Source organism: Candoia aspera, chromosome 7 (assembly GCF_035149785.1).
Source record: "Candoia aspera isolate rCanAsp1 chromosome 7, rCanAsp1.hap2, whole genome shotgun sequence".
Lineage (NCBI taxonomy): Eukaryota > Metazoa > Chordata > Lepidosauria > Squamata > Boidae > Candoia > Candoia aspera.
This window is the reverse complement of record NC_086159.1, coordinates 37829729-37843469: the sequence shown is the minus strand read 5'-3', so window position 1 is coordinate 37843469 and position 13741 is coordinate 37829729. Positions and strand designations below refer to the sequence as shown.

The 13741-nt window shown below is 34.4% G+C and overlaps 1 protein-coding gene across 1 annotated transcript; it reads right to left on the bottom strand.

The window, feature by feature from the left end:
• Positions 1-299: 299 nt before the first annotated feature.
• On the bottom strand, positions 300-13133 carry LUM (lumican). The gene is made up of 3 exons (XM_063308922.1): positions 12880-13133; positions 3033-3935; positions 300-1234 (listed from the first exon to the last, which is right to left on the bottom strand). Exons 2-3 carry the CDS (start codon positions 3913-3915, stop codon positions 1080-1082), a joined length of 1038 nt encoding a protein of 345 aa, XP_063164992.1. The 5' UTR covers positions 3916-3935; positions 12880-13133; the 3' UTR covers positions 300-1079.
• Positions 13134-13741: the final 608 nt, after the last annotated feature.

The window sequence follows — 13741 nt, the reverse complement described above, 5'->3', positions numbered from 1 at the left end:
TATTGTCTGTAATGTGCATGTTAGTGTTTTCAGGGATTTTTATGATGGTAATATGTAAATTACATCCTTTAATCAATGACAATTCTCGAGTACCTAGCAGAATTCAAAGCCTGAGATAATTATCATTAAGAAGTTTTGTTTGAAGAACTTTTAAAAACTAGAAAATACATAAAACAATTTATTTAATGGGAATGTAACCTTACATTCAGCAAAGTATTTTTTAAAAAAAAAACTTTTAGTTTGTTTCAATCTACATTTTTTAAAAATGTAAATCTATTTTCACAATAATTTACACTCAATATTTTTCATTTGCCATTTTTATTTTCTACAGTCATTTAATATAGCATGCAGAAATAAGAGAATAACAATAAGGATGCTATGGTTTACTGTAAAATAACCATTCCGTTAATGCTTTAACTGACCTCACCAGAACATTGTCATTGAACCAAATAAAATGCAATAACAAAATAAAAACCTGAAAATGTTGCTGTTTTCTCAATTCTTCACATGAATCATACTGATTGTAATTTTAAATTTTATTTTCCTTTATATGTAAAGAGTTTATATAGCTATATTGAATTATTGTTTTCGTATAATAGAAATGAATCAAAAGTATAAAACAGGAGAGATTTTATTTCAATGTGTGAACTACTGTACATATCTGGTCCAGCCCTAAGTACTAAATATTCTATCTTGATTAGAATATGCCTGACTTCTGCAAACCTGAGTAGAAGTTCACACCCACAAGGAGTGTGGTATGTGTTTATTGTGAGTGTACACCAGTGCTTTTTAAAAACATTTTCAAACTCAGGCTGTATTTAGCTGTGTTAATAAAACAGTCTAAGAAATAAACATGAGAACAATTTTTGTCCACAATCTATGGGACTTCCTAGCTTTACAAAAAAATTCTGCATCACAGGCATTCTAGAATATACACATTTAAAAAATAGCCACACAATCATGCTGTTTATTAACAAACACAGGAGATCTTATGCCAAGTGACATTTTAGTTCTAAAGTGTTACAATGGTGTAAAGCACGATGATAGATAGAAAGACTCTGAATAAAGTGTTGTACAACTCATTCCAGAGAAATTTCAGTAGCCACTCGGAGACAGTTGTACATTTCTGGTGGAAGATCAGCTCTTGTGATATTATTTCCATCCAGACGCAGATGTGTGACCCTGGAATAGGCTAGTATCCCGACAACCTTACAAAAGCTGTTCACTGAAAATTCTGTAATGTAAAGAACACAATATTAGTAATTAGTAATATAATGTAACTTTTAAACTCAGCTTAGGATATTTACAAGTTTCACTAATGCCAGGAGTTCTAGCAGATTTTAGGTATCAGAGCTAGTTAAATTCTATTTCCTATTAGTTTATATACATATTATATTATACCAAGATGTCAGACATTATGCTTAAAGTCTTGATATAAAAAATTAAAATACAAAAATACATCTCAGCAAGACCTTTTTAATTTTAAGCTGTGAAATGAACAGATGCTAGAATGCTGATGCAGTATAAAGATATCAATTACAGCTTTACTTGTCTATACTATTCTACAGTATGTTAACATCTGGCATATTTAACTGAGATACATGCCCTGTATCATGTTCATTTACTCTTTCATTTGCCTGTATGTCATGTGATTTTAACACCCTTCCTTTTGGATGTCTCCAGAGAGTGTTCTCATTCTGCAAATAAACCATCATACTATGGCCACAAATATTTGTTATGTGGATCAACAAAATTTGTAAGTGAAACTCAGAAAAGGTTTTCTAGAATGTATGTATCTGTTATTACTGTTAGAGAATAAAATAGTAAAAATATGTATCAGCATCTATTGTCTTGCCTGTTTTTGGTTTTGGATTTTGGAATGTTATTGTGACTTATTCTCAGGTAAGTATGCAGGACAACTATTGATATTCCCTTCACTGGTTCTTCAAGTGATTTTTTTTTCTCACTTTCTCCTTACCCTATGCTTGTTTGATTATGGAAATAACAAACCATTAAATGTGTAAGACTTCCCATTCTATGCTTCATAGTTTTTTCCACTGGAATAATACTGAAGGAATTATATTAACTAGGTTTTAATGCATTTGTTTAATCTCCTGTTGAAAGTAACAGAATGTAATATAGTTAATATCTGTACTAGTTCCCTAATTTGTTTTCAAGTGTTTTCTAATAAAGCTTTATTTTTATTATTTATTTATTTATTTATTTATTTATTTATCAAATTTGTCACCGCCCATCTCCTCCAAATGGAGGGACTCTGGGTGGCTTACAGCATAAAACAATAACTATACAATAAAATTCCAATATAAAATATAGACTAAAACAATTTTAAAAACTACCAAATATAATAAAATTCCCATTATTACTTTGGGAATCTTCACATCCTGGTCAGACCAAAATGCATAGTACCTGTAGCTTTGGTGATATTTATTACCAGATGATTATTTTATTTTACTATTATTATTATTGTGAGAAGTATAGTGAAGTTGAATTTTTTTTAAAAAAATTACTATAACAAGACGCATGGAAGCCAATAAACTTATTAGAAGTTGAGCAAGTGATGCTCAATAAGTAACATGCATTACATAGCAGATCATGGAAAATGTATGGATGTGTTTGGCAGTTAAGATAAATGATCGTTTTTTTAAAAATCTGACCAAACTGTTTTGATGAGCCATCATAATTAGGACCTTCATCATCAACATAATTTATTATGAGTCAGAATCCAGAAATGGCTTGAAACTGTTACTTCCAGAGAGAAAGGCCCTCACGTTATGAGGTTAAAGCAAGATCTATGGACTTCTGCTGTCACTAGCTAGGGTATGTACAATTACCAATTATTCTTTGAAACAATTGCAGGTTTTTATCGTGTTGGCTGTTATTTTTAAGAAGGGACAGAATGAACATAAAGACTGGGAAAAAAAACTCTGAGAGTTATAAGCTGGTCACCTCATTTAACTATTAGCAACTCCTTTCTTTTTCTTCTTTTCTTTTTAAATGGAAATATTACTTACTGTTAATTTGGTTGACTTGGAGGTAGTAGTTTTCAAGGTGCTCATTGACTGTTGGAATGCTCTTTAGCTGGTTATAGGAGAGATCCAGCTCCACAAGGGTAGAGATATTGAAAACATTGCTTGGTATCCCAGAATCTATCAGCTTATTGTGGGAGAGATGTAAATACTGCAGTACTTTTAAACCCTGGAAATATTCATTAGGAATGCTGGTAATCTGGTTATTATCAAAATACAGCATCAGTAAATTATTAGGCAGTCCTGTAGGCAGTTTAGTCAGTTTATTAAAGCTCAAGTCAAGATACAAAAGTGATTTTAAGCCTTTAAAAACTCCAGAAAGTGTACCTTCAGACAGTTCATTGTGCTGTAGGTGAATGACAGTCAGATTCACTAGTCCCTCAAGTGTATTGGGGTTGATTTTTGAAATCTGATTATGAGTGAGTTGCAGGTCATCCAGAGTACTGGGAAGTGGCCCAACAACTTCAGTTAAGTTGTTGCGATTTATGTGCAGCTTTTTTAAATTCTTTAATTTGGCAAAGACTTTGCCTTTAATATTTGAATTTTTCAGTTGGTTATTATCTAGGATTAGCCACTCCAGATCTGTCACATTCTCAAAAGCATTATCTTCTATGCCTTCAAGCTGATTATTGCGGAGATACAGGTATTTAATTCCAGAAGGAATAATGGGGAAATTCTTCAGTTTAAGATCATCACAATACATGGCTGAAGGATATGTTATAGGACAATTACATTCTGGTGCACAGACTGCACTTGATAGGTCAAACATTGGGAACTGAAAACCAAAATCTGGCTCAAAATCATAATCATATTGACAGGAGATGCCGCTGATCAAGAAAAGGACGAAAGGAAGAGAAGTCAGATACATCTTTGCAGTCAGGATTGTTTCTGTTAAAGGAGACAAAATGCATAGAGTTACCTCATTGTTACTATAAGGAAGTGTATCAGAAAAGCAAAAAAAGGAAAAAAATATTTTCTAAAACAACTTCTGTATATATAAAGAGCTTTGTGTACTGCAGCATTTATCATGCTTAGATGTATCGGTTATTATTATAACATTGTTATATTAAGTGACAGTTTTAATCAATGACAAAATAAATATTAAAACTAGCAATAAGTGCAAACTTCTGATGTGACATGGCAATAGTTATGGAATATTTATATGGACAATAATAAATATTTATATGGACAATAATAAAATTTCCTAATAATGTTATTATATATGAAAGTTATGAATTTCATATGAAAATGCAAAGAAATTTAATATATTATTAACAGTTCTAATTGCTAAAATGTTGACTGAAAACTCCTAGAGATTAAGGAAATGGATCTCTTTGGCCAACCATTCTTTTCCAAACTGACATATCTGTCTATGTGGGTGAAAATAGCTTTATTCGTGGAGAAAAAATGGGAGGGATATACAGATGTTGCTAACTACACTTTACATGCCAATCTGCCTAGTGGCTTGCTCAAAACCTCATGACTGCAAAATGCTGATTCATCATTTCTTTTATGGTGAACACGTTCAATAAATCTGCTATGATGACTACTTTCAGTTGAAACCAAACAGAGAAGAAATCCATAAACAAATGTACACACATAGAGAGAGAAAAATACACACGCAGAGAAAGACAGCCATATATATATATGATTTACCTCTATGCTTTATTCCAACTCTATGTAACTACTTGTGCTAGGGGATTACAGAACTGGCAAAGAAGAAACGGTGGGTGGATAGTGTTAAATGCATTTATTATGAGAGGAATCACTTGTTAGTGACATGTTTTAATGCCTTTATATAAATATAAGGTATCTTTACATTTGGAAAACTGTGTATAGTTCTGGTCACCATATTTGAAAAATGATATAATACTGGAACCAAAATTATAAGAGGATCCAATAGCTGCTTTACAAGAAAAGGCTAGGACTCTTTGATTTTAAAAAAGGGCTCCTGAAGGGCAACATGGTTGAGCTGAATGAAGTCATTTGTACTATGAAGAAAATAGAAAGGGAGAATTCTCTCTTTCCCTCTCAAAACACTAGGACCAGGAGTCATTCCGTATAGGTGATTGGAAGGAGATTTAGAACAGGGAAAAGAACATACTTCATTACACAATGAATAATTTAGGTAATTCATCATGAGATGTAGTGGTGGCCCTCTAACTTGGATAGCTTTAAAGCTGCGTTTGTTTAAATTGGAAACTGCCAGGAACCATATAATTTGGGTGGCATGTATTTAATTGTGGCAATTAAATAAACAAATGGGATTGAATAAATGTATGGATGGCAAGTCTACGAAGGGCTATGATTCTTGAAACTTGATGTTATCTCTGGGTTGGGGACAGCACATTACCAGTTGCAGAGAACAATGGCGGGAGAGGAATTTGCCTCCACCATTGGCCTGTGAGGAACAAAATGCCGAACCTGATCCAAGACATCTATTCTTATGTTCTTACATTTTTTGAATATGTAACTATTGAATTCTTAGTGCAGTTACCTCAAGATCTTTTTTGGTCTATAAGTAAGATTCGGGTAAGAACCCCAATCTTCAAGAAAGTTGATAAAAACATTTCATCTAATTTTGGGCCAATTATCCCAGTATAATTTGGAAACTATATTGACTAGGAACATAACAACATAATCAATGCCATAATGGACCAGAACCCTGGTCCATTATGCATGGACTAGTTCTCATAATGTCTAACCAATAGCACAAAGAAGCCCACCTGTCTCCCAGCAGATGGCCTTTAGAGGCAGTCACACCATCATCAAGGCTAATAGCCATTTGTCTTCATGGCTTCCATGCATTGGTCCAAACTTTTTGTGAAGCCAGCCAACCTGGTAGCTAGTGAATTCCAAAGCTAAATTATGCACAGTGTAAAAAACAATTCCTTTTGTCTGTCCTGATTCTTCCAGTATTCAGTTTCACTGGATGACCTCTTGTTTGAGTATTTTGGGAAAGGGAAAACAGCTTCTCCTTATTCACTTTATTCACAACCTGCATAATTTTGTACACCTCAATCATATCCTCTCTTGCTGGTATCCTTTCTAAACTAAAAGGCCCCAAGTGTTGCGACCTTTCCCCCCAGGGAAGTTGCTCCAGCCCCTTGGTCATCTTAGTTGCCCTCCCCTGAACCTTCTCTAGCTCCACTATGTCCTTTCTGAAGTGTGGCTACCAGAACTGCACACAACATTCCAGATGCACTCACACCATTTATTTATATAAAGGCTTTAAAATATTGGTGTCCTTATTTGCAATACTGTTTCTTATTATTCCTAACATGCTATTGGCCTTTTTTACGGTGGATGCACACTGTGCTGACACTCTCCTTGAACTTTGACATTTACTTCAAAACCTTTTTCCTCATCAGTTTGCTAACTCTGGTCTCATTAGTTTAATTCAAGGTAAGATGCTGGCTGAGGACTAAGCTAGCTTCAGAACTGATTTGTTAATGTTTGATAACGCACTGTCTCAGTACTTGGAATTCTGGTATTCTGTTCAGTCATATGAAATGCTTTATACTGCCTTCAACAATTTGAAGGCAGCCTTAGACTCAGTAACCAAAATCAACCTAGGGTTAAACTGGCAGAAATAACTACAGACCACCTTTTTTTTTCCCTTCAATTAATTATGTTGCTGATAAAACACCTAAATGCAGGTTAGATGAGTTATCTTTGGAAGTCTGTCACAATACTTATTTTAAAAGGTGTTAGACAAGGATGCATACTTAGTCTTCTTCCCTTTAACTTCTACATTAATTCCATTATTCAAGTTTTGCATAGCAGCAAGTTTCTCCATTCGTTGTTGGCAATAAACACTCTTCCATCTTCCATTTTACCAGTAATGCAGTTATCTGAGGTAGGAAGGTATGAGGCAGCAGTTGTTAACCTGGGGTCTATGGCTAGATTTCAGGAGCTTTGTGAACTTGGATGAGAAAAAGAATTACAACTTTATTTTCACTAACCTCTAACTGAAATTAAGCTTGTCATGTTATTGATTTAATGGGTTAATAAAGAAGTACACATATTACTATATTATATATTTATTCTTTTTAATATTCTGATAATTATATTTGAGCATAATTGGCTTTATTTATAGTACAATCTATATCTACATATTTTATTTAATACATTTATTTATACATACATTTTTCTAAGAAGGGGCCCATAGGTTTCACCAGACTCTCAAAGGGGTCCATGGCACAAGAAGGTTAAGAACTCTTGGTCCCAGGCAATGCTTAAAAACCCTAACTTTGCACTGAGGGCAAAGAAAAATTGGCCTTCAACTATTCCACAATAAAAGCTGTTTCATTCATTAGGAGGCAACTGCTTTCAGAATCGAAAAATCTATGATAACCATATTGAAGAATTGGAAATTTAATGTTATCCATATCTGAAGTACTTCAAATATCTAGAAGCTAATCCTGTGCAACTCTCAGCAGTTTACACTACATATGTAGTAACAAGATTAAAACAAAATAACAAAATAATGTAATCTGTAAGGGCATCAAGAACACAGCAAACACTGTAAGAAAAATGTATAACTTCACAAAGAACACACAACAGCAGACACTTTACGGGGTTGTTGTTGTGGGGAAAACAGGAGGAGGAAGGAGCATTAGGTATGTTCACCGTCTTGAGTTATTTATAAAAACAATAAGGGTGGGATAGAAAACAATAAATTAAAAAAAAATAGAACTTCTATCAACTCCAAAAGGTTCTCTGAAACAGCCAGGCCTTAATGACTTAGTAAAATCCTAGCAGGCTGAGACCCAATCAAATCAACAATGCAGTACTGTCCCAGACAAGGGGAGATAGTAATAGAGATGGTCTGCTTCTGTGGTTGTTGCTGGTGATACTCCCTGTTAGTATAGATCTGAAGGGAACCTTCCCTTCCAGATCTTAATAGATGGGCAGATGACACAGGAGCAGGCAGTCTCTCTGAAACCCAGGTCTTGATCCATGTAGAACTTTAAAGGTGACAACCAGCACCTAGAATTGCACCTGGGTGTCAACTATTAACTTGGCAACTCTCAAAGTACTGGTGTTACATGGCAACCCAAGTATATCCATAACTATTCAAGCTCAAGCTGCTGTATTGTGGATCAGCTGTATTTAAGCTCCATGTACAACATGTAATAGTTCAATCAAGAAGTTACCAAAGTATGAATGACTATAAGAAGGGTCTCCCAATCCAGTAATGGTCATAGCTGGCACAAAGATAGAGCTGTGCAAGGGCCTTTCTGGCCATGGCAGTGATCTGCTTGTTAAGCAGGAGTTCAAAACCGGTTCATCAAGGGAAGAGTAGGAGGGAGGTATGATCTCATCCAAAGATGGAACAACACTGGCATTGGATGGCTTACAACCCACTCCATCTTGATGGCATTAAGTGAAAGTCTGCTGTTCTCCACCCAGACCCTAACAGCCTCAGGAAAGGACGTCACCTGCATCTCCAATTTGGTCTGGGATTGAGATATCATATATTATCCACATGCAGATGACTCCTAAATCTTTGCTGACAGATAACCTCCTCCAGTGGCTTCATGTAGGTGTTAAGTAGTTTTTGTTGATAAATTTTCTTCTTCTTGGAAGAAAGGTCAAGAAACCAGTGGTTTGTCACCTCAGTTCTTTATGATACTGAGGATTAAGAAAGCCACTTCAGAAACAAAGCAGCAAGTCTTTGGGTTGACATAGAAATGGGAGTGACAATTCTCTCACTTTACTTAATTATTTCCCAATGATTTATCTCTCACATGGACCAAATTCTTATTAACTAGACTTAATGTCTAGTTTTGCCATCCATGTTTCTAGAAGGGAGATTTAGTAATATATTTCACACCAAATTGCCTGTATGTTTGAAAGGGGTGACTGAGATTAGGATCATATATTTTGCTGTACTGCACCTTATATTAGGCTGGTCTGAAAATATTATCTTCTTCCTAGCAGATCAGTCTATAGGAATATATAAAAGGGTTGCCATTTTTTGCTTAATTGCAAGGTTTCTCAGTTTAATATTGGTAATATCTACAGGTTGATTTACTGATGTTTGAAAGTGAATTGTTATCCACTTTATTAAATGCTTGGCTTCTTATTGTACTATGTTCACATTTTCTTTATTTATGGTATATTATTATTTTGGTCTGTGTGACTATTTAAAAAACCCTATCATCCATCCATCCATCCATCCATCCATCCATCCATCCATCCATCATCTATCTAATCTCCAACCAACCAATAGGACAGTATGTACAATTGGAACCAACCACCATTTTATCCTCCAACTTTGTATGGGTCTCACAGTGACTTTTGCAGTGAGATAGACACAGACAGAGAGACAGAGAGAGAGATAGACAGACAGAGACACAGAGAGACAGAGACAGATAAAACACACCTCTTTTTTTCAATTTAAGAAGCACAATGAAATGATTGGTAAGATACTATGGCTTCTTAACTACAGAAGGGTGGGATAAGAGGTAAGGAGGATGGTTTATATGTGAATTCTCATAAGTGGTAAACTGTGTGTTTCTCAGCTTCAATCTTAATGCTGCAAAATGTCTTCTTAGTATTTGTTCAGGAGCTATACTGAACCTGAAGCTAATTAGCTCAGCTTCAGAATAACTCCTAGAAATGAACAACATGGTGGGAATCTGAGGATGTGTAGCAGATCATGGACCACAGAAACCAGGTAAGTAGAAAGAGCCAAAACCTAAAAGCAGATAGAGGGGCAAACAGCATCAGTAAAAATAATGTTATTGGTACAAATAAGTATAATATTGATTTACTTTGTCATTTTTCTATTTCACAGTGAAGATCTTAAGATATATGCCATATGTAAAACCTATATTGAGCCATTGTCAGAATCATATAGAAACATAAAAACATCTTATTTTATTATATTGGATGGTTGGCAACAGCCATATTTTCTCTTTTTAAAAAAAATAATAATATTACATTCACAGAATTAGTTTTTATGGGTTCTAGAGGTTTTATGGATTTTTTGGTTTTGTATGCCGCCCAGAATCTACTGGAGCTGGGCAGGCATAACAAATCTAAATAAATAAACAAATATCACAGGGATATATATATATTTCCCCTGTATTTCCATGTGAAATGATGTAATTTGCATTTCCTAATTATTATTATGGAAGGTTTAATGCATATTGAAGATAAATGGGGGGCAAATGTATAGATTAAAGAAAACTGCATATGGAATAATAAATTTCAACACTAATAAAATGTATAGACCTCTGTAGAGAATTGAATGGAACAGACATGATTGGATATCTACAGTTTTGATATAGATTATAACAAGGGCCATATTCAATAGTATGCAAATGGACTTCCTCTCAGGAAATGGGTATCCTCTTGCTCTCAACACCTCTGTGCTTTCGTATTTAGTCCAGGTCTGTTCCAGCATCTTTCAAAATTTTGGATCAGATTTGGGGGACACACAGAGAGTGCAGTGGGAGGGGCAAATGCAATTCACTCAGCTGACAGTACACAAGCCATATGGGTCATTCACCCTTATATTAAATGGCCCTTGTTATAATCTATATCAAAATTGTAGATATCCAATCATGTCTGTTCCATTCAATTCTCTACAGAAGTCTATACATTTTATTAATTAGGCACTGTGTTATTTAAGCTAAGGGTGAATGACCCATATAGCTTGTCAAATGAGTGAATTGCATTTGCCCCTCCCACTGCACTCCACTCTCTGTGTGTCTCCCAAATCTGATCCAAAGTTTTGAAAGATGCTGGAGCAGACCTGGACTGAGTATTTGCTTATTATTTACTAAATAATAATAACAAAGATGTGTTGGCTTCAAGATCCATAGGAACCACCAACCCCATAAAACTATTCAATTAAAAATGTTTGAGGTGAGAGATTTAGTATGAGAGAAACAGACAGGTAAATTATAATAAAATTTACATCTTTGAAGTAAAGCTATCACAGCCACATTTGAATGGATCTCTATACTACAATATATTCTGCTGTCACTTGATTTCTTCACAAATTATATCACGATGAAGGGATACCTTGAACTTGTAGGAAACAAGTTCCTATCTTAATGTGCCAGAAATTATTTCTGGCATTAATTTTCTGTGAACTACAAAATCTTTTTTCCCTTTCTGAGCACTGTTTTGGAGTGGAAAGGGAGGGTATAAATTAATTAATTAAAAGGAAATACCATTTTGTCTAAGACACTAATTTCTCCACTAGCAAAGAATTACAAAATATCATAGCTAGCAACAATGTTAGATGCAAAAAAAGTGGGGGGAAGAGTTGAAGTAACAGATAAATTATAGCTGAATATATAATAACTGAAATTTTTATTCTGATCAGTGAATATTAAGTATTTGTTATGAATTTTGGCATTAATATATTAATCTAATAAATGTTTGTACATATCAGGCAATTCTGTGCCTTGCAAATTTATATATAAAATATATATAGTGTAAGATTAGTATTATTTTATGCAATTGAATTGCCATTGGAGATACTGGAGAAATCCCCATTGGCTACAGTGTAAGTCTCATCGTACAGATTTCAATTGTAAATGTCTTTCTATAAGAACATAGTATTAACTGTAAATGAGTAATCTTAGCTGCAGCTATAATAGAGTGGTGTTGATTGATCAGGGATATTCCACAATCTTTCCTTTAACAGTGAAGCAACATTTTCTGCTCTTATTAAAAAAAAAAAAAAAAACCAAACTACAGAACATTTTAAAAATAAGGCCTCATTTAGAATTACTCACTTTGGCCTTGGAAATATTTCTAAGACATTTCTGATCTCTTTGTACCACTATACTTTTTGAATCACTTTGACATACGTTGCATTACAGAGGAAAATGGACTGGTAAGCAATGAACTACTCTGTAGAAAATATGAGATGTATTAATATTTAGTTAAACATTCTAAAATGTTATAGAGAGGTTATATTATTTTTTTAAGACTTAAAAAAGATTTGGTTCAAAGTTGCCATTTGTATTTGATAACATAGTACACACAATTTTTCAAACAAGAAGTGCAGTATTACTTTTAATTATTTTCACTTGGTTAATTATGCGAAAAATCCATGAGATGTTTAGAAAATCAAGGGTAATCTTTTTCATCCAAGATTCTACTTTTTGAAATTTGTGAGACCCTTCTTTGTTCTGTGTACACTTCATGCACATGTTTAAATGTGCATATTATTTCCTACAAGATCAGTAGGAAACTTCTATTTGCAGTATAAGGATATTTCTGTGATACAAATGTTTGAATGTATTCCTGTGAACATCTGCTAAAAATTTGCACTCAGGGACTACAGTTGTCATCTGGCACCTTCCCCCAGATGGAAAAAATCTTTTTCACTAGCAGTTAGCAAAGAAGGACTCCTCGTCTGTACACTTTTCTTTTTCAAACTTTCATGGTACAACCATCACGACAGTTCCATAAAAGTTAATTAAAATGTATATTGCTAGAGGAATAACCTATAATAATTTTGATGTTCTTCAGTAATGTGGACTATTGTTTTATCAATGCATTGTTCCAATATAATCCACCTATTTAATATCAGAGTTTTTGCTAGTAAGTAGAAATATTTATTAGGTGGATACTGTGTTCCTGCCCATGGTTTGGCCATTTGTATGGAATGGCCCTTCTGGAAATGATTAGATTCTGCAAAGAAATGCAACAGTAACCCACAAAACATGAAGAGCCTTTTACCATAAACTCAGAAAGCAAATACACAGAAGCAATTGTGTCCAGTCTGCAAACCGGCAAAGTTGAGTGCTGCTTTGTTAGTTGCTTGATTCTAAGTGTTAAAACATGCAAGAGCACTTACCTTTCTGACTTGAAGCTGCTTGCTTTAATTCCCACAGCAGATTCAGTAAGGGAGTGGATCGAACAATATATGCTATAAACAGTGTCAGATGGTAACTGGCTGCCAGATCCTCTGTGATTCAAGGGTTTAGGGGGGGGGGGAATCCTAGTCACGCTGTTGTCTGAAGCTGCTATGTCATCATGGTATTCTGGCGTGGGGTATGTAAAACTATTGCTGTCTAATCAAATGCAGGTGGAGGCTGAAAATGGTAAAAGACAACCCATCTATTCTCTCCATGGAATGAGAGATAACCCCTTTAAGCAACCTAAGGAAAGTTCAAGCTCTGCTGTAGCACAAACTACTGACTTGTAAAGGGAGACATTATTCTAAACAATGTCCAGATTGCAAACAGACATTTCATTTCCCCAACTCGCTTTATAGCCTTTAGCAAGATCTGACAAATAATCCTCATGCCTCAGTTCAACCACAATTTTTCAACCAAGTGACTCATTCACTTTTTCATTTTTTTCTTTGTACTAAGTTATATATATAATATCTTACTAAAAGTCTTTGCAGTAGAAAATAAAGAAGGAACCATGTAAGTTTTTCCTTTGTCATACTGTATTGTCAAAAATGTTCATCAGCACAGTCAAAGTAAGATTGGGTACGATATTTATATTTGGTAATGGTATATGTATCCATCTAAATATTTACATAACAGAACTGAATTGTCCACAATAGAGATAAATAGTTGGCCGCTTCCTAAAAGTACACAAACATTTGTCACTTTTAGGACCATTGGGGTCTGGAATCAATCAAGTGAAGGCTGTCTGTTTCTTATTTCATGGATGCTGTTCAAGAATGCATCCTAAAGCTTGGATGC

What these genes read in the sequence shown, in the direction of transcription:
- LUM (XM_063308922.1), bottom strand. Translation starts at nt 3,915, where the DNA reads ATGTATCTGACTTCTCTTCCTTTCGTCCTTTTCTTGATCAGCGGCATC. An exon ending in CCAAGTCAACCAAATTAACA is followed by an intron (nt 1,235 to 3,032) that starts GTAAGTAATATT and finishes TTTACATTACAG; the next exon opens with AATTTTCAGTGAACAGCTTT.